This window comes from Nycticebus coucang, chromosome 1 (assembly GCF_027406575.1).
Source record: "Nycticebus coucang isolate mNycCou1 chromosome 1, mNycCou1.pri, whole genome shotgun sequence".
Taxonomy (NCBI): Eukaryota; Metazoa; Chordata; class Mammalia; order Primates; family Lorisidae; genus Nycticebus; species Nycticebus coucang.
The window spans coordinates 142,755,493-142,776,650 of record NC_069780.1 but is presented as its reverse complement, the minus strand read 5'-3'; the positions used below and the strand labels follow the sequence as shown (position 1 = coordinate 142,776,650).

The window sequence follows — 21,158 nt, the reverse complement described above, 5'->3', positions numbered from 1 at the left end:
AGTGTAAGTTAGCAGAAGCCCCTTAGTGTTGAACCATGACCTGAGGAAGGCACTTTGACTTCTGGGAGGCCTGGGGTTGATGGGATAACTTGTCCCCTCTTATGTGAAATATCTTTATAAGGTAAGGTACCTAAGCCAAGATCCGAGAAGAGACCTCTTGATTGATTTTCACAAGCCTTAAGATCCAAGCAATAAAGTCTCACAGGTCAGGCATGACATTCTGTGCCCTGAAGTGAATGGGAACATGTAAGAGCCATGTTTTCTCTGGCTTTCTCCCAATCCCAGAGAGCCAGAGAAAAGATGTCAAGTAGTATTGAGACCTCGTGTAACCACAGTGTTGTTCCAGTGAAGAGAGGACATTGCCGTGGAAATCGGCTTCAACATCTACACAGCTCAAGGCTTTCAGTGAGCTAGGGAGCCAGAAACCAAAAACAAGTTAGGTGTGTCCCCCAGAGCGTGGGGTCAGCTCTCAAACCACAGTTCCTCTTCAGTCCTCGGATATCATCTATGGATGAAATAGGGGACAAGGAATGCTAGAAGTAATCCTCTGAGGAAGAGTGTGAGAAAAGACCATTTTCCTTTTAAGTCCAAGCTTGAGGTTTTAAAGTCAGGCATAAAACCATTATGAACAGCTGTTCTTTTAAAAAGATACGTTAGTTTATCCTACACATTCTGATGATATGAACGAGACAGAATTCCAAACACAGCTTATCTGTCACTTTTTACTTAGCAACTCATCTTTTCTCTTTCCTTTGACCACCTAGAGTTTTTCATTCCTCCTGGGCATGTGACTTTTGTTTCTACCTGAACATTTCTTTTTTCCTTCTTTATTTTTTATTTACTTATTTATTTTTTGGAGACAGAGTCTCACTATGTTGTTCTTGGTAGAGTGCTGTGGCATCACAATTTATAGCAACCTCAAACTCTTTGGCATAAGTGATTCTCTTGCCTCAGCCTCCCAAGTAGCTGGGCCCACAGGCGCCTGCCACAACGCCCAGCTAGTTTTTGGTTGTATTTGTCATTGTTGTTTAGCAGGCCTGGGCTGGCCTTGAACCTGCTTGGGTGTATGTGGCTGGTGCCCTACCCACTGAGCTATGGAGTTGAGCCTCTTCTTCTTCCTTTAAAGAGCAATAAATCTGGCTGGCATTCTTCTCTCTTTCTTTGGGATGCCAGGCCATTCTCTTGCCCTTTCTCTCCACCCCATCCTCCCTTCTCTCAGCTCTCTTCTTTGTCATCTCTTCCTCCACTCTCTTCCCTTTCTCTAATCTAAAATAAACTTATACTTTTATATTCTAAAAAAAAGTAATGAATCTTATTTCACCCATGCAAATTCACACATCTTTGTTTCCAAAATCAATACCTAAATTTTTCCCTAATTTGCTTTGAAAAGCATCTGGCCTTTTGGAACCTAAAGACTTAAGGATGATCCTAGTGCTCCCTTAGGAGTCGGGAGAATCTCCACAGAAGGCAGATTGTCCTTGGAGTCAGTATCCTAAGCAGGGTAGTGTCCTTTAGAGAGTTCAAAGGGGGGAAAAAAAGCTTTTAATTGGAAACTTGAAAATAATTGTAGATGAATCTGAGAAATCTAAGCTAAAACAAATCTTGTCTCTTGGCATTTGTCCCTCCCCAGCCCCCCCCCCCATTTACAAATGCAGTGGGGTTGGTACCCACAGTTTTTTCATTTACGGAGTATTCACAATATTTCAACCACTTTGGGCTTCTAGGATGACCTTAGAGAAATATTCTCCCAAGACTATCAAATCATCTCACTTGGCCCAACCTAATTTCTTCTAATGAATAAGACTGAGTGTGTGTACAGGGCATGGGAGTGGGCAGAATGAAACCACTGTGTTGGACATTCCACATCATCTTACGTTACTGGTAAAACTCTTGTTATGAAAGTACTTGGACAGCTGAGCAAGAGGGAGGGTTACCTTCACATTTGAAAAATTTCTGAGTTACCTTTGCCTATCACAGTTGTCCTCAGCAAAGACGGAGACCTTAGTTTAGCTTTAGCCCAGGGGGAAATGTTTGAGGTGAAATATGCTTATCACGTTTTTACACTCCTCATGGAATCTGAGTAGAAAAATCCTTCAAGGAGGAATTCATTATTAAGTGCTGTTCCCACAATGACATATCTTGTATCCTCTACTATAGCAAATAATTATAAAAAGGCAAAAAGAAAAGAGGGCAAAAGAGTTGTGCACCAGTGACTGAAAGTGTGTGGCAATGGTCGATCTGAACTTTCTTGCAAGCCTCAAAATAGCTAGCTGGTAGAGTCTGGGTATGTGGCCCCACTAGAAATACCCGAAGTCCTTGCATTTAGATAGGACTAAAATACACACAAATAGATATACTCTCTGAGGAGAATAACAAGGGTATGGCAAGTCATTCCAATCCCTGATAATACCTGGATGATTTGGATAATGTTTGGATAAAGGTGCTGTCCAGTGCAAGTTTAACACAAGCTATCCAGGGAATAGACAACGTCCATCTGAATCATTCTTATAAGCTGAATTTTTATTTTTACTAAATTATCTATGTTAAAAAAAAAATCTGTGCCTGGTGTGGAATTTCACTCCATCAAGTGTTACAATGACTTTTTCATTTTCATTACAAGTAGGAGAATGAATGTAGGACAAGTGTTAGGAAACATGGCAATAAATTAGAATATAATTTACAAAAGCAAAAAAAAAAAAAAACCAAAACAGTGTACCACATTAATACTGAGTATAAAATAATAAGCAACAACTAATCACAATAATACAAAGGTAATTTTGTTCTGTATTATTAAGGATACCTAGATGACATTCACTCAAATAAAAAAGTTCCTAATGAAACAGACTGCTTGGAAGTCATATGTATCTCAAGGGATTAGTCATTTGGGTACATTTACCTTCCATTTTTGGTAGGCCTTTATACCAGTGGCAGATACTGCTCCCAACCACGGGGTATGAGTTTCCCTGGGGTTTCCTAAGTAGTCTACACAGCTCACTACTTTTGAAGGACCTGCCATGGTGGCCCAGCCCCTACTAACAATCCTATTATTATTATTTAGGAATGAGACATCAGGTAGCCATATCGGTGGCTAGACAGTAGCAGCGGTATTGTAATGTGTTGTGGGATATGTGTATGTATATATATATATACATACACACACACACACACACACACACACTTGGGTTTATCAAGGCCTATCTGAACTGTTTAATCCTCTTACATTCTGTGCTTGGTTCCCTCTAAAAAGGCGATCTGATACTGCCCAGGGAGCTGCCTGCAGCACGACCTCAGCCCTGGTGCGCACCCCAAAGGCAAAGCTGGCTGCCCTTCTCTTCTTACATCATTGGGGGTGCTGCACAGTACCTGGGAGGACAGCCCTCAAAATGGTAGTTTAAATAGCCTATAGACAGTAATGTAAGAAAAATCGTCTAGAAATAAAAATTATGAGCTAATATTTATGTTGAAGAAAATCAGACCTGATTGTAAACCTATGCCTAAAATGCCACAGAAACCACCCACCCTTTATTTATTTGTTTTATTTCACCAGGGCACATTAGCACCAAGTTATCTGTTCTATGAAAAGGACCCAGGGAATTCAGTGCGGGGGCCATCCATGCCACCCATGGGCTGCTAAGATGGCTCCTGGGCAGCTCTTGTAAGGGCAGCAGAGATGGGACCTTGGTAATATCTCTTGTATAGTCATTAGCTCTCTCTGGAAAGCTCAAGGATGGGGACTGTGCTGCTGAGAGAGAGAAATCAGGTAACAAGATACAGATAGTCTTGACTGAGTGTACAGAAAACATCCCATGCTGATTGTCCACAGGAAACCTGGGAGTTTAGGTTGGCTTTTGGTGTCTGAGAGTCTCCCTTCCTTTTGAAAAAACCAATCATCCACATTAGGTCATGGTATATGTGACACACTGACATGTAGTTTCAGAGCACAGTGAGAGAATTAAATCAAACATGCTCTTTAACAGTAAGTATTAACTTTACAAAGTAGCCATTTACTTTTGAGTTTTAGCTGTTGGTGTACGCCTGGTATACACATGTGTACATCAAAGGAGGCATGTTGGACACAAAGCACATTCATCAAGAACCTGCTGCAAACTACAAGTGTTCAAGTACAAAATACTAATATAAACAAGTACCCTTTTTATTTTAAATCTTACTGTTGAGTCTGTTGATGAGCAGGATGTGAAACTTGAAGGTAGGGAAAATATGAGCTAGTCATTTTAATTTAGGTGGGTGTGATTCTAGAATTTGACTTGCCCAAGAAACTTGGTTTCACATTTAATTGTCATTCAGAGTATTTATAAAAAAAAATACACACAAAATACTTGGTTGAGTGACTATTAAAATTATGCTTGATGATCTCTAGTCTTCATGAGTTATTCTTCTTTGGTTGTTATCCCTTGCCTACTTTAAAACTCATAGAAATAGCACATTTATGTGCGAGCACACTCATCTATCCACACACTTAAGAGCACACATACACTCACACACACACACATACACACTTGTTCTCATATAAATAAATGCCCTTCTACCATATCAAGGAAGGGACATCTGGAACCCATCATAATTGTCAGCAAATTGCAAAAGGGTCTGCCTGTTTGTTACCGAGCCAGTCTATCTTTTGCATGGTATCATCTCAATAAGCTCAACATGTGTGCAACAACCCAACAGGGCAGAAGCCAGTCTGTGGCTGGTGAGGATGTAAACACAAGTGACTTGGGTTGACGCCTAAGAACTAAGGCATCTTGTGTGATGGCAGAAAAGTACCTGGTACTTTAGACTCTCCCATACCCTAGTTCTGGCTTCTGCATGAAATTGAAATATTTTTCTCTTAAAGTTTTAATGGAAATCTCAGCTTCACTTGCACAATGGCAGGCTGGCCACAGTCTTTCAGCACTGAGTTTATAGACTTGCACAGCTGCAGTAACTGATGCACTGCTTTAAACTAAGTCCCTCATTATTGTTCAGTTTAATATAGTTTTATATATGGCTCACAGCAGTGTTCAGAACAGGGGAATTATTCCTAAGGAAATTAAGTGGAATGAAGAATAATGAAACTTTCATTACTTTTGATTTATAATTGCTTCTTAAATTACATTTCAAAGCCCATTTTATAATTTAAATTGTGGTGCTGTTGTAGTGAGATAAAGTATAAGTAAATATTTTTAAGCTATGACTTAAGAATTCTGAATCTTCTTTACTTCCATAGTTGACCAAGTCATAACAGCTACATTTTAAACAGTTTTAAATACAAATGGATTCAGTGTCATTGCTAAGTCCATAATAAAAATTATCTTAATGGTCCAAGGAGGTAAACAGGCTATTGGATTTACTCGAAAGAACACAAACGTTCCACAGTAAGCAAGACTCCCTGTGTTGTTTGGATCTCTCCAATCTGGCATTCCCTCCTAATACCATGTCCAGCACTTTGGATCAATAAATCCCACTTCACAGAAGTTAAAATAATATTGAAATCCTGTCAGCTAGGGCTGACCAGTGGTTACATTTTCCACAGGGTAATGCATTTGCAAGGACATCAATCCTCTTCCTCTGGGTGGCTCCCTTTGATGGACACATTTCCACGATGAAATGACAAGGCTCTCTCTCTGGCTTTCCATGGGTCAGTGTCCTTGGCAGGTCTTACAACACATCTGTCTGAAGTATGCTCGACTGCAGAACTTGAACTTCAGCACCAGTGGGCAATAAGCCACTTTGTTCACATCTTTGCACTCTAACGAATGGGGGCAGAAAATGGAAAACAATTAGAGGCACATAAACAAGCATGTAAACAAGCTGATGCGCCCGGGTGCTCAGCAAGGATCCCCTTTGGGCTGATCCACCTTGACTTCTACATTCATATGGTTTTTGTTTTTGTTTTTAAGCATACCCTGACCTGGTATACAGTCTACCAGAAACATTTTTTTGACATATTTTAACACAAATTTGTTTTAAAAAATGTTTGCTAGGCTTTTCTTCCAGACATTTATAAGTATGGTGCATGCCCACTGTGTCTTGAAAGAATTACCATTTGTTGGGATAAGTGATCACTTTAGACAGCTTGGAAACATGAGTCATTTTTCTTACAGCACTTTTATTGCTTCTTTCTCAAGGGTTATTTTATTCAACAGTGCAAGGTTATCCAAAATCAAACATGAGTTGCATTGTTTGATACCAAAGTACACATGTCTCAAGAGAATCTCTGCATCTGTGGGGCGTGGGGATGGGCCTGGGTGAATGAAAAGCATTGCTGACAGTGGCCTAGATTCAGCAATTACACTAGACAAAGAGGAAAGCTTTGAGGGGTTGGCCTCAAATGGCAGCAGTCTGTGGGTTATGGAAACATGTAGAAATGTCTTTTTTTAAATTTGGAAATGAGACATGGCCTTCTTTTTTCCTATGTGTATTTTCTCCTCAATGCTAGAACTGCCACAGTTGCAGTCTGCAGTTCTTACAGCCAGAGGTGAATAAATGATTCTTTCTCTATCTCTGACACTGGTTGCAGAAGGTGGGACTGAGGGCCCAGCGTAGAGAAAGGGACACAAGCCTTTGATTCTCAGCAACCACATTTTGAATATAAACCTCCTAACACAACCCCATTGCTTTTTTTTTTTCTGAGACAGAGTCTCACTCTGTTGCCCTACATTGAGTACCATGACGTCATAGTTCATAGCAACCTCAAACTTAACTCCGTGGGCTCAAGTGATCCTCTTGCCTCAGCCTCCCAGGTAGTTTGGACTATAGGCACCCACCACAATGCCTGGCTAGTTATATTTTTCATAGAGACAGGGTCTAGATTGCTCTTGCTCAGGGTGGTCTTGAACTCCTGAGCTCAGGTGGTCCATCCTCCTCAGCCTCCCGCAGTGCTAGGATTATAAGTGTGAACCATTGTGCCAGGCCACTACTGCTTCTAATAATGATATTTTTCAGTATTCTGGTCACTTTTATCTGGAAATTTTAAGATACACTGTCAATCTAGTAATGAAATTTTCACATGCCTCTCTGAACCAAAGTTCCACCCTCATTTTTCCAGGTAGTTGTACTGAAGCATCATGAATAAATTGTTTAAGGTAATTAGGAATCAGGCAGGGTACTAGGTGAAGTTTAGTGTTTCAGAATAGTTTTGTTGTTTACTTGTTTGTTTTTGGCTTCAAAAATCCACGATAAAGTATGCACATGAGCCATATGATAAACATGAAAAATTAAATTCAAAGAAATGTGAAAGTTCCAAGTTTTTTTTGAAAAGTAAAGTAACAATCTTATCGATCTCACTTCAAAGATTCTTTTGCTGAAATTTTTTTTTTTTTTTTTGCAGTTTTTGGCCAGGGCTGGGTTTGAACCCGCCACCTCCGGCATATGGGGCTGGCGCCCTACTCCCTTGAGCCATAGGTGCTGCCCTTTTGCTGAAATTCTTAAAGTTTGAAACTGGAATCTCCAAATCCTCTGAAAACTTAAGTAAACTCTGCCACCACACAATAGAGTTCTCAATAAATTTAGATTTTGGCTGAAAGAAGGTAGGAGGAACACAAAAAATATAAGCTTCACACTTAAAAAAAAAAAAAAGAAATCCTTGCCTTCTTGTGTGTGTCTTAAAAAAGTCAGATGACAGTTGATGGATCAAGTTTAAATTTTAGGTGAAAAGATTTCCACATATTTTAATTTGATATTTTTTCTTGCCCTAACAATCATGATCTTAAAAGCAACCAAAAAAGTTCAGACTAAGAATGTTTTTGTGGGGAAAAAATGTTATCTTTGTTACCAAGAGGGATATATTGTTAAGGTAATATAATTAGGAAAATGATGAGAAGAGCTGAGTATATCCCTGATGACACATGTCACCCATCTTTAATTCCAAACCGCTGTCCTCAGGGACAGCCCCCTCACGCTCCACAACAGGGTATGGTGGGACTATTTAGAGTACAAAATCAACTTTAACTTCATTGCCACAATATAAAAATGATTTAGTTGATAAGCAGATAGAGGAGGACTTGTTTTAAGGCATAAAGAAATAAAATTAGAAGCCTGATTGCCTGGATGCAATCTTAACTTTACCACTTACTAAGTTTATGATTCTGAACAAAGCACGTCACTTAACCTCTTTGTACCTAACTTTTCTCCCCTGTAAAATAGGAATAAGTAAAGTACCTGCTCTCACATGTAACATGCATAACTACACGAATCTCCTTAGGTACGTCAACTACCTCAGTGCCTGGTGTGTAGAATATACTCAGTATCTGTAAGATACTGAATTGCTATTATTAGTAGTAGTATCTCTAACTGCTTTATCAGGAAAGAAGCAAGGAGTTACCCTCTGAACTTCTCCATGAGGATGCAATGTTTGGATTATTATTAAGAAAATACTACCCTAAAGACACAAGTCAGTTTGAAGACAAAACAAAGAAGAATATTTCCTGAGGCACAAGTCTAGCGGGATGTTTGTCAGTCCATTTTTAGAAGAGTTGCTGGACCAGGAAAATTCTGACTTGAGCAAATTACAAGCAAATTCCCAGATTTTTCCTTTCAGATTCTGGGATCCGATTAACTAATAAATGGTATATAATAAAATAGAATAATCGTAAATTGCTTCTCCACTTGTCCATCCACCCAGGGGAAAGAATTATATTACCAATGTAAATATTGGGGATTCTGTTCCTTAGGTAGGTGCTAAAAACAAGACTTTCCTCACATGCAGAGGCCCTTCTGGATCCTTGACTGCGGCCTTTCAATTTAAAAGGGGTGCAGCAGAGAAAGATGTTTTCCTTGCCTCCTCTAGTGCTTAAAAAAGAACTATCTTGAAATCAGAAGGCTGCAGGTTCCCCACCTTTGACTGAGGCCAGCTATCAGGGTATTCCTATCAGAAGTTCCCAATTCCCCTGACTAACTTGATTAAAAGCAGGAATTCGGTTAGGCTGTGAGAGCAGGATCACACTTAGGCAGGTGGGGATAGAATATGAGAGTTCCCTAACCGGCCTGCAGCAGCAACGTAACACAGTAATTAGGGGCAGAGATATGGAATCAGGTGGGCTTGGGATTAATTTCTAGCCTCTTCTAGCAGTTGTTTGTCCTTTGCCAAATGACTTCACCTCTCTAAATCTCAGATGGTTCTTCTCTAAAATGAAGACCACAATAAGGCCCATTCATACGATGCTGGAAGGCTTGCATGAGGTATGGTATAAAGCACAGGCCAGGGTATGTGGCTCAGAGCAGGCACTCGCATATCAGCTCTCGTTATTAATACTAAAACCTCTGCCTCTGAGAACAATCATCAGCTATTATTTCTCTAGGAACCCTATCAAAATAAATATGGGGTCAGGTTGTAAATTAACAGAAAGCTATTAAGCAGAAATCAGAAAAATTATGATGGGGGCAGTGGTGGGGAAAGACCAGGGGAAGATACGGGGACTGCCAAGACTAAGGCACTGGGCCTTGAGGAGACACTGAAGTGGAAACTCCTAGGCTGTGTAGAAGATCCAGTTCCTTCCTCTTGGTTTTTGGAACTTCTCTGACTAGAATAATCAGTTCATTACATCTTTGGATGGATGAAAATCTGTTTACCAAAGGTCAACCACGACTGGTCTTTTATTCTTTGTCTTTTGACAAAGCATTAAGTAATTTAGTAAGGATCGCATGAAAAATGATATTTTATCATTTGTGTCAGACAACCTTTAGGAGATTTCATATATTTTCAAATAACACTTCTAAGTACAGTTGTGTCACTTAATTATGGGGAAACATCCTGAAAGTGTTGTTAGATGATTTCATTCTGTGTGAACATCCAGTGTCCTTACACAGACCCAGATGCTACACACCTGCAGGCCCTTATGGCACAGTGGTATTTGTGTATCTAAACATACATAAACACAGAAAAGGTACAGTAAAAATATGGTATTATAATCTTATGGGTTCACTGTTGTGAATGTGGTCCATCGTTGACAGAAAAGTCAATATACAGCACAGAGTGTGCATAAGATGTCAGCTTTACACAAACAGGAAAACTTAAGCTTAAAAAGGTTATAAAACTGGGTAGTGCCTGTGGCTCAAGGAGTAGGGCACTGGCCCCAGATACTGGGGGTTGAGGGTTCACCCGGCCCTGGCCAAAAACTGCAAAATAAATAAATAAATAAAAATAAAGTTATAAAACTCACACTGGGCCACAGAGCTAGTTGGTCTAAGAACAGGGATCAGAACTCAGGCACTATATTTTGGCAGCATTCTTGGCATCCAAATCCAAAAAGTTTCTACCTATCTATGACTCTATATTCTTGGCAGACACCAGTGAAAAATCAACCTTTGGGGGCATTATAGTCAGGTCTCTGTTTTTTGAGAGTTTGCTCCGCCACTCTAGAGAAGTGAAAAACATGTTTTTAAAAGAGAAGTTTCCAGGTCACAGGCATTTAGAATAGTCTGATCTATCCCTTCATACTTTTATTCACTTTATCTTCCCCTTCAAATTTTGTAAAATTATACAACTAAAAAGGAGATTTTTAGATGCACCAAGAATATTTAAATCTCCTTTATACTAGACAGCTGAATGTAATCTTCAAAATATGAGTACCAGTTTTAAATTATATTGGTACATTCAACCTATCCACTACTTTTAGCTAAGCTAGAGAGGACTGATTTAAGGTGCTTTTGGATCGATCCAAAATGTTGCTGAGAGGGCCTTATCTGCAAAACATCATTTCATTTTCTGCTTCATCCTTAAGCTCATTGAATTTATGAAATAGTTTTTTCTCTTCTACCCTTGAGGCCAAAACACAATGCATCTTACTTTTGCTAAAAAATCATTCTAGAAAAGTTGTATACAAATTAAACCACATTTCTTATTTAAATCAAAACAATAAAAGAAATGTTCTGTTTTAATATATGAATGATTTTCAGTTGGCAATGATTTCTAGCTGATACTTAAAATATTAAAAAATTTTAAATTTCTGTATACTCAAGCGGTACATACTCTGCACCTAAACAATACTAGGAGATCTATTAAAAGATCTTTTAGTTTAAGAAGAATTTTTTTGTATTACAATCACTCTCTAGTTGACCTGTTAGAAGGTTTGGGTTTCACTACCATATTTTCTTCATGCAGATATATTTGTATCTACTACTTTTTAAGCAGTGGAATCTGAGTTATCAGGGTCAAGGGTTTTAAGATGAAGGAGCCTGATTTTCTCTTTTACTATCATCACGTACCAGCTAGGCACTATCCTGGGAGGAGACAAAATACTCTCCTTTTTTTGTGTCAGGATATTGAGTAGTAGGAGTGTGTAGTTTTTAGTAAACATTTTTGTAAACCTAACTCTCTCCTCTTACACCCCACCCTATCCCCAAAAGAAAGCTGTATTCTACCAAACGCCAGAGACTTCTGGGGGGGAATGACAACTGATGGAGTATTACCAAGTTCTTCTCAGGGACACGTGGGAACACATCAAGTGCTGAAAGCCAGGGCCCTGTGATAGGAACCAGATCCATTAATAGAATCTCACATACCTTACCAGGCATGCTAGAGTCTTTGTCATTGGTAATGTTTTTTGGCAGAGTTTGAATGATAAAATTAGGCAACCTGTTTTAGAGGTGACATATGAATCTACTTATCATTGATGTTCCAATGAGTATCCACTACGTGTATTTTCTCCTCAATGCTAGAACTGCCAAAGTACGTCGGAGGCTTATGAATTTAGAATACAATTGGATTCAGACTCTTTGTGACTTCGAAGGCTTGATCTGGTCCAAAATATACAGGACCAACTCCTCCACTGTACTGCTTTTGTATTTATTTCATAAAATGTTGCAAAGCTCACCTACTTGTCTCATTGGAATGAGTTGGGATATTCAGGGACAGATCCTTCCATGACTATTCAGCATCTCTCTTTTCTTTGGAGAATGCTTGTCCTCTGGGCCTGTAAGCTCTTTATGTAATTCAGGAGAAGAATATTGTAAGTGGAGATTTATGGAAGCTGTGGCCTTCTGATTTCAGGATTGTTCTTTTTTTTAAGGAGGCGAGAAAAGCTTCATCTTCCCCTTTTAACAAAGGGATTTGTTCTGTAAAATCTGAATTCAGACCAAAGGCCACACTTAAGGAACAAGAAGGCCACAAGTTTCCTTAAGCTGCAGGTGCCCCACCCTTGACTGATGAGAAGTGAGATGGTGGCAAAGGCTGCGCCTGTTCCTGTGCAGTGCAGGAGCTGGTGGGGGATGCGAACTCAGTATACTCTTCCTGATAACACTGTACTTGAGCCCTTGACATTTTATATATTCATACTAGAAAATGATGAAATAACAAGTTTTGCTTGGGAACTTGACATTATTTATTGCAATGGGAACAGTCCACTAACTTATTTTTTTCTTTGAAGTAAGATGTTCTCAGCTATTGAACTTCATTCTGATTTCATCTCACCATAATAAAACCACTCTTTGCTTTCTCAGTTTCTTTTTACCCAGTGTTAGTCCCTAGATGCCACCCACATTCAACCTTGAGGTGGTATAATCTCAACCCAAATCCAGGATTCCCTCCAAACCAGACAGCCAGGAATGCGAACCTGAATGCTAAGTGGATTATGACTTCTTTGAAGTGGCAAAGAAAAAAAACTGCTTTCCTCACCTCCTTGAAATCAAAGTCTTCAAATGACCTTTATCATTCCTGATTTGCATTTCTCTAATAATTAGGAATGGTGAGCATTTTTACATATGTTTGTTAGCCATTTGTCTGATTTCTTTAGAGAAGGTTCTATTCATGTCTCTTGCCCATTGATATAGGGGATTGTTGGCTTTTTCATGTGGATTGAGTTTTCTATAGATCCTGGTTATCAAGCTTTTATCTGATTCAAAATATGCAAATATCCTTTCCCATTGTGTAGGTTGTCTCTTTGCTTTGGTTGTTGTCTCCTTAGCTGTACAGAAGCTTTTCAGTTTAATTAAGTTCCATTTGTTTATTTTTGTTGTTGTTGCAATTGCCACAGCAGTCTTCTTCATAAAGTCTTTCCCTAGGCCGATATCTTCCAGTGTTTTTCTTACGTTCTCTTTAAGGATTTTTATTGTTTCATGCCTTAAATTTAAGTCCTTTATCCATCTTGAATCAGTTTTAGTGAGTGGAGAAAGATGTGGGTCCAGTTTCTCCCAGCACCATTTATTGAATAGGGAGAATTTACAAGTGGATATCCAATTCTCCCAGCACCATTTATTGAATAGGGAGTCTTTCCCCTAAGGTATGTTCTTGTTTGGTTTATAGAAGATTAGGTGGTTGTAAGATGTGAGTTTCATTTCCTGGTTTTCTATTTGATTCTATTTATTTATTTTTATTAAATCATAGCTGTGTACATTAGTATGATCATGGGGCACCATACACTTGGTTCATAGATCGTTTGACACATTTTCATCATACTAGTTAACATAGCTTTCATAGCATTTTCTTAGTTATTTTGCTAAGACCTTTACATTCCACATTTACTAGGATTCATTAATGGGATTACACCTTCTATATGATTCTAAATGTCTATGTCTCCATTTTTGTGCCAGTACTGTGCTATCTTGACCACTATGGCTTTGTAGTACAGCCTAAAATCTGGTATGGTGATGCCCCTAGCTTTGATTTCATTACTAAGAACTGCCTTAGCTATATGGGTTTTTTTCTGGTTCCATACAAAACGCAGAATCCTTTTTTCCAAGTCTTGAAAGTACAATGTCAGTTTCTTAATAGGGATAGCATTGAATAAGTAGATTGCTTTGGGAAGTATAGACATTTTAACAATGTTGACTCTTCCCAGCCATGAGCATGGTATGTTCTTCCATTTGTTAATATCCTCTGCTATTTCCTTTCTTAGGATTTCATAATTTTCTTTACAGAGGTCCTTCACCTCTTTTGTTAGGTATATTCCTAGGTATTTCATTTTCTTTGAAACTATGGTGAAGGGAGTTGTGTCCTTAATTAGCCTCTCATCTTGACTGGTACTGGCATATGCAAAGGCAACTGACTTGTGGACATTGATTTTATATCCTGAGACATTACTGTATTTTTTGATGACTTCCAAGAGTCTTGTGGTTGAGTCTTTGGGGTTCTCTAATTGTAAGATCATATCGTCAGCAAAGAGGGAGAGTTTGGCCTCCACTGCTCCCATTTGGATGCCTTTGATTTCCTTGTCTTGCCTAATTGTATTGGCTAGAACTTCTAGCACTATGTTGAATAGTAATGGTGACAGAGGACAACCTTATCTGCTTCCAGTTCTAAGAGGAAAAACTTTCAGTTTTACACCATTCAGTAAAATACTAGCTGTGGGTTTGTCATAGATAGCTTCGATCAGTTTCAGAAATGTGCCACCTATGCCTATACTCTTCAGTGTTCTAATTAGATAGGATGCTGGATTTTATCAGATGCTTTTTATGCATCTATTGAGATGGTCTTTGTTTATGCATCTGTTAATATGGTGGATACGGTTATGGACTTGCGTATGTTAAAGCATCCTTGCATCCCTTGGATAAAACCTACTCGATCATGATGTATGACTTTTTTGATGATAAGGTGTAATCTATTGGCTAGGATTTTGTTGAGAATTTTTGCATCTGTATTCATTAGTGAAATTGGTCTGAAACGCTCCTTTTTTAGTTGGATCTTTTCCTGGTTTTGGTATAAGGGTGATGTTTGTTTCATAGAACGTGTTGGGGAAGATTCCTTCCTCCTCAATTTTTTGGAATAATTTCTGCAGCACAGGAATAAGCTCTTCCTTGAAAGTTTGATAGAATTCTGGTGTGAAGCCATCTGGACCAGGGCATTTTTTGGTTGGAAGCTTTATTGTTTCTTGAATCTCAGTGCTTGAAATTGGTCTGTTCAGGAGCTCTATTTCTTCCTGGCTAAGTCTAGGGAGAGGGTGGGATTCCAAATATTGATCCATTTCCTTCACATTGTCAAATTTCTGGGCATAGAGTTTCTGGTAGTATTCAGAGATGATCTCTTGTATCTCTGTGGCATCAGTTGTAATTTCCTCTTTATCATTTCTGAATAAGGTTACTAGAGATTTTACTTTTCTATTTCTAGTTAGTCTGGCCAATGATTTATCTATTTTATTTATTTTTTCAAAAAACCAACTCCTTGTTTCATTGATTTTCTGAATGATTCTTTTGTTTTCAATTTCATTCATCTCTGATTTAATTTTGGATATTTCTTTTCTTCTGCTGGGTTTAGACTTAGGTTGTTCTTTTTTTCCAATTCCATAAGATGGCTTTTGAGTTTTTTGATGCGGTCTCTCTCTGTTTTTCGAATGTAGGCATCTAAAGCGATAAATTTTCCTCTCAGGACTGCTTTTGCAGTATCCCATGGGTTTGGTAGCTTGTGTCTTCATTGTTGTTATGTTCAAGGAAGTTAATAATTTCCTGTTTTATTTCTTCCTGCACCCAACTGTCATTCAACAGAGCTGTTTAATTTCCATGCCATGGTGTGGGGTTGAATGTTTTTTGTTGGAGCTGCGTTCCACCTTTATTGCCTTGTGGTTTGAGAAGATACAAGGTAAAATTTCAATTTTTTTTGATTATGTAGAGGTTTGTGCTGTGTCCTAGAATATGATCAATTTTGGAGAATGTTCCATGGGGTGATGAGAAGAATGTATATTCTTGAGTGTTCTATATGTGTCTATCAAGCACGGTTGTTCTAGGGTCTCATTTAAGTCCTTTGTATCTTTGTTTAATTTCTGTTTAGAGGATCTGTCCAGCTCTGTAACCTCAACAGAATCAAAATAATTGAAATTTTACCTTGAATATTCTCAAACCACAAGGCAATAAAGGTGGAACTCAACTCCAACAGAAACGTCCCCTGTTATTATGGTATTATAGGATTTCAAATCGCTCAGACTGAGTAGAGTCTGTTTTAAGAATCTGGGAGCATTTAAATTGGGTGCATAAATATTTAGAATTGAAACGTCTTCTTGTTGTATTTTTCCCTTTACCAATATAAAGTGACCATCTTTGTCTTTTTTTTTTTTTATAGAATGAAAGTTTTATTTATTTGTTTTGGAGGCATCCCAATAAGTCAATCAAAGAAAGTTTTAAACAGTGGGCATGGGTGACCTTCACCCGTCTAGAGTGAGGACAAGGTGAAGGCCCCTAACTCATGCCCACTCAGCCTTTATAACAGTGTTTTCAATAAATTACCAACTCAATTAAAACTGACCCTATATATCCTTCTACTTTACTGCATGTTTCCTACTACACTATTTCCTAAGTTCCTTAACCTACACTTATTCATATACTATTATTCTTTTGTTCTTTACTACCTTAAAATAAATCAAACAAGGAAGAAAGTCCAGAAGCAGGATGTTAAGGCCAACCCCCATCAAACTGAACACGCAAATTCCTAGAGAGGTTGTTACTTCTCCTGGAAATTTGTGGGCAGAAAGGCTGATGCACTTAGCTCCCTAAGAGGCCATTTGTCTCTCTCTTTGTTTTTTTGGATACAGTTTCATTTTGTCGCCCTCGGTAGAGTGGACTCTACTGTGGAGTCACAGCTCTTGGGCTCAAGTAGCTGGGACTACAGGCACCAGCCACAACACCTGGCTATTTTTAGAGACTCTTGCTCAGGCACATCTCCAATTCCTGCCCTCAGGTAATCCACCTGTCTTAGCCTCCTGGAGTGCTAGGATTATAGGCGTTAGCCACTGTGCCCAGCCTTGAGATGTTTTTAGAGGACATTGTTTATTTATTTTTTTTTTTTGGTAGAGACAGAGTCTCACTTTACTGGCCTTGGTAGAGTGCCGTGGCATCACACGGCTCACAGCAACCTCTAGCTCTTGGGCTTACCTGATTCTCTTGCCTCAGCCTCCCGAGCAGCTGGGACTACAGGCACCCGCCACAACGCCCGGCTATTTTTTTTTTGTTGTTGTTGTTGCAGTGTGGCCGGGGCTGGGTTTGAACCCGCCACCCTCAGCATATGGGGCCGGCGCCCTACTCACTGAGCCACAGGCGCCGCCCGAGGACATTGTTTTTTAGTGTGTCCCATTTGTTCACATCCAAAACATTTTCCTGGAAAATTAGTTACAGGACTACCCATTCTAATCCCTGCTATCGCTTGAGCCATTATCATAGCTGGATGCATAATTCCTCCTACTCCCTCACATGCCTTGATGTAACTAGTGATAACATCACTTCCTGGAGGAATTTTTTCTTTAATAGAACGAATGGCAGCCCGGCATTCACAATTAGCCTGTTCACATGTCATTAATTCAATGATAATTTTTCTGGCACTTGCATCTGTTACAGATTTTTCAACTGCGTCTTGTATACAAGCAATGAAATCTCGATAAGGTTCATTAGTTCTTTGCCAGACTGCCCTAAAAGAGGGACATGGAGTTCCCTCATTCTGGATCTTACTCCACGCTTTAAGGCAGCAATTTCTGAGTTGTTCAATGGCCTCATCATTCAAAAGCATCTGTTGTTGAGTTCCAGCCCAATTACCTGTGCCTACCAGCTGATCAGCATCAATATTTATATTAGCTTGTCGATTCAGTCTTACCCTTTCATCTACAACATCAACCCACCAATTTCTAAATTCTACATATTGTGATTTACTGGGAGTTACCTTAGCAAGAATTACCCAATCAAATGGAACCAATCTCGTATTCTCCACAATACATTGCAGAATATTTTGAACAAAAGGAGCATTTGGTCCATACTGTTGCACAGCTCCCTTTAAATCTTTCAGAAGTTCAAACGGAAAACTTTCCTGCTCACCTGCCTGCTGTGGAACCAGCCATGCATCCAAATCCCCTCTGGCCCTAGCCTGTGCTACTGCTCTACTTAATAATGTCCCTTGATCACTGGGGAATGTAGATGCTAATGGGCCACTAACTGGCACCAAAGGTCTATTCACTGTAGTAACAGAGGCCACTGGTGGAGCCTGCAAGGCCTGTGCTTTCGGTTCTGCAACTAAGGAAGCTGGTGGAGGATAATGGTATGGTGAGGGTACAAATGGCTGAACGCTTGTGGTATTGGCACAGGATTTTGAGACTGCGATGGCAAAACCACCACAGGAACTGTAACTGGCGGTGTCTGTACAGAGATTGGAGGAGGTGCAACTGAAAATGAAACCGCTGTAGACATGGTTGGTCTCCACTCTGCATTTACTGGAATCTGCCCTGATGGCTCTCCCCAAGTAGGTGATGCACGCTGCCCAGCTGATGGTCCCTTGGTGGTTGCCAAAGCATGTTGCTGAACCCGAGGGTCCATCTGCCCGAGAATCTCCTCCAGCTTGGAGACCAGGAATTCATAATTTTCATTCAACCCACTCCAAGGCACGAATTGCTTTCTCTGGTTGTACACAAAGTTGTCCCAACAGCATTCGAATTCTATAACAGACATGATGTCCACATTGGCCCTTCCTGATACATCCTGTGAAGTCCCCTGTGCATTTCTGGGTCACCGTGGTAGTAGAGGCGGGCAGCGAAAATGGTAAGGCTCACATTTCTGTGTTTAGCCAGAAAATCAGCCACAAGATCTGCACAGTCAGCGCAGGGGCTCCAGGATATGTACCAGGTGACTTGGTAGTGGAGGTCAGGGGACAGCACCTCCTGGAACCAAGTGAGGAAGCGTACTTCCGCATGGCAAGGAGTCTTGGGAGGGACCTGGTTTCGAAAGACTCCTCTGTGGATGGTGACACGTGACTTGGTTGTTTCTACCTCAAAGCACAGCCAGATGCTTTTCTCATAAGCCCGCGGCCGGTTCCGAAAGTGGATGCTGAATTCTTTTTGACTTATCCTATCCAAAGGGCTTCTGAGAATCTCCTCCAGCTTGGGGACCAGGAACTCACAATTTTCATTCAATTCATTCCAAGGCACAAATTGCTTTCTCTGGTTGTACACAAAGTTGTCCCAACAGTATTCAAATTCTTTATGACCCATGATGTGCAGCTGGACCCCTTCCTGATCCATCCTGAGAAGCCCCTGCTGGTAATCTGATTCCCGGAAGCGGTTGAGGTGGGCAGCAAAGATGGTCAGGGTCACCCTTCTGTGCATGGCCAGAAAGTGAACAATAAGATTTGCACAGCTGGTGCAGGGACTCCTGGATACATACCAGGTGACCTGGGAGTGGTGGTCAGGGGTTAGCACCTCCTGGATCCAAGTCAGGAAACATACTTCTGCATGGCAAGGAGTCTTGAGAGGGTCCTGGTTTCGAAAGACCCCTCTGTGGAAGGAGACAGCTGGGTTTTTGGTTTCCACCTCAAAGCACAGCCAGGTGCTGTTCTGATCAGAGGGGCAGGGTACTTCTTCAAAGTTTCGGTAGAATGTCTTTGGATACATTTGGTCCATCAGGTCTCTGATCGGTGGATTCATGCTGCTGACTCCTCAGCGTGATTGTCTCTTCCTTGCCCATCTTTGTCTTTTTTTACTTCAGTTGCTTTAAATCCACATGTATCTGAAAATAAGATGCAACTCCTCTTTTCTTTTGAATTCCATTTGCCTGAAAAATTGTCTTCCAACCCTTAACTCAGAGTTTTAATTTGTCTTCTGAAGCTAGGTGTGTTTCCTGCAGACAGCAAATGGATGGCTTGTGTTTTTTAATCCAGTCAGCCAATCTATGCCTCTTCAGTGGGGAATTCAAGCCATTAACATTTATTGAGATAATTTATAAGTGTGCTAGTGTTCTATTCATCTTATTTTGTGAGAGTCCATTGCTTAGTTTTATCTTTTGCATCAGTGTGGAAGTTAGGTTCTGTCCTTTGCTTTCTGAGTTCTTACTTTGCTGTTGATCCATTGTGATGGTCAGTGTGTAGATCAGGTTGAAGTACTTCCTGTAGAGCTGGTCTTGTGGTGAATTTCCTCAATGCTTGTATATCAGTAAATGATTTGATTTCTTTGTCAATTTTAAAGCTTAGCAGGATATAGAATTCCGGGCTAGAAATTGTTTTGTTTAAGCAGATTAAAGGTAGATGACCATTGTCTTCTTGCCTGGAAAGTTTCATTAGAGAAGTCTGCAGTCACCCTGATGGATTTGCCTCTGTAGGTCAACTGACGCTTACTCCTGGCAGCTTGAAGAATCTTTTATTTTGTCTTGACTTTGGACAGTTCATCACAATGTGTCTTGGAGAAACTCGGTTAGAGTTGAGGCAATCTGGGGTCAGATATCCCTCTGAAAGGAGTGTGTCAGAATCTTTGGTGACATTTGGGAAATTTTCATGTATAATATTCTCTGGTATAGCTTCCATTCCCCTGGGGCATGCTTCTTCTCCTTCCGGGATACCAATAACTCGTATGTTGGAACACTTCATAAAGTCCCATAATTCTGTCAGTGAATTTCTCTCTCTTCTTTGAGAGAGAAAGAAAAAATTTCTCTCTCAGTTTTCTCTCTCTTCTTTTCTGCCTCTTTAACTATCTGAGTTATGTCAAGAGCTTTGTCCTCTACCTCTGGGATTTTTTCTTCTGCATGGTCTAATCTGTTGTTGATGCTTTCTAGTGCATCTTTAAGTTCCCTAATTGACTGCTTCAGTTCCTTCAGCTCTGCTATATCCTTTCTACATTCTTTATATCATTCATCTCTTATTTGATTCTGTTTTTGGATTTCTTTTTGGTTATTTTCTACTTTATCAGCAGTTTCCTTCCTTGTTTCCATCTTTTCCTTCATTGTTTTCATCATGTGTATTCTAAATTCCCTTTCTGTCATTTCTAACATTTCTTTATAGGTGGAATCCTCTGCAGTAGCTAACTCATGGTCCCTTGAGGGGGTTGCTCTGGGCTGGTTTTTCATGTTGCCAGGATTCTTCTGCTGATTCTTCCTCATGAGTGATTTCTTTTATCTGTTTCCTTGCCCTAATTTCCTTTTACTTCCTCTTGCTCTTTAAGTTGCCATGCCTGTGGACTAGGGTTTCGAAGAGTCCAGTTCTCCACTGCTTTTGTCCTCCTCATGGGGTCCAGAAGTCTCTCGCTGACTCCCTGTGTCCCCAAAGGGATGTTTCTGGGCAGATCCCAACAGCCAGAGATGCCTGAAGTCTTCTCTCCCCAGACTCACCATGCCCGGTTGCAAGGAAGCTGTTACTCGGCCGTCATTTTGTTCCTCCTCAATCCTTCCCATTTATTTTTTATTTGTAAATATTCATGGATATTTACCAAAGCTTTATAGAAGAAAGGCTTTAATTTATTTATTTATTCATTTATTTTATTTTATTTTGAGACAGA

General features: G+C 39.9%; 2 protein-coding genes across 2 annotated transcripts in view; both read right to left on the bottom strand.

Moving 5' to 3' along the window:
• Window positions 1-2,505: 2,505 nt before the first annotated feature.
• ADAMTS6 (ADAM metallopeptidase with thrombospondin type 1 motif 6) overlaps window positions 2,506-21,158 on the bottom strand; it is a 410,832-nt gene continuing 392,179 nt past the window's right edge. Inside the window, exon 25 of the mRNA XM_053589876.1 lies at window positions 2,506-5,746. Within this exon, the coding sequence (XP_053445851.1) occupies window positions 5,637-5,746 (110 nt within the window). The 3' untranslated portion in view covers window positions 2,506-5,636. The remainder of the gene's footprint in view (window positions 5,747-21,158) is intronic.
• On the bottom strand, window positions 18,132-19,347 carry LOC128584717 (DNA dC->dU-editing enzyme APOBEC-3C-like). The gene has a single exon (XM_053589845.1). It carries the CDS (start codon window positions 19,317-19,319, stop codon window positions 18,336-18,338), a length of 984 nt encoding a protein of 327 aa, XP_053445820.1. The 5' UTR covers window positions 19,320-19,347; the 3' UTR covers window positions 18,132-18,335.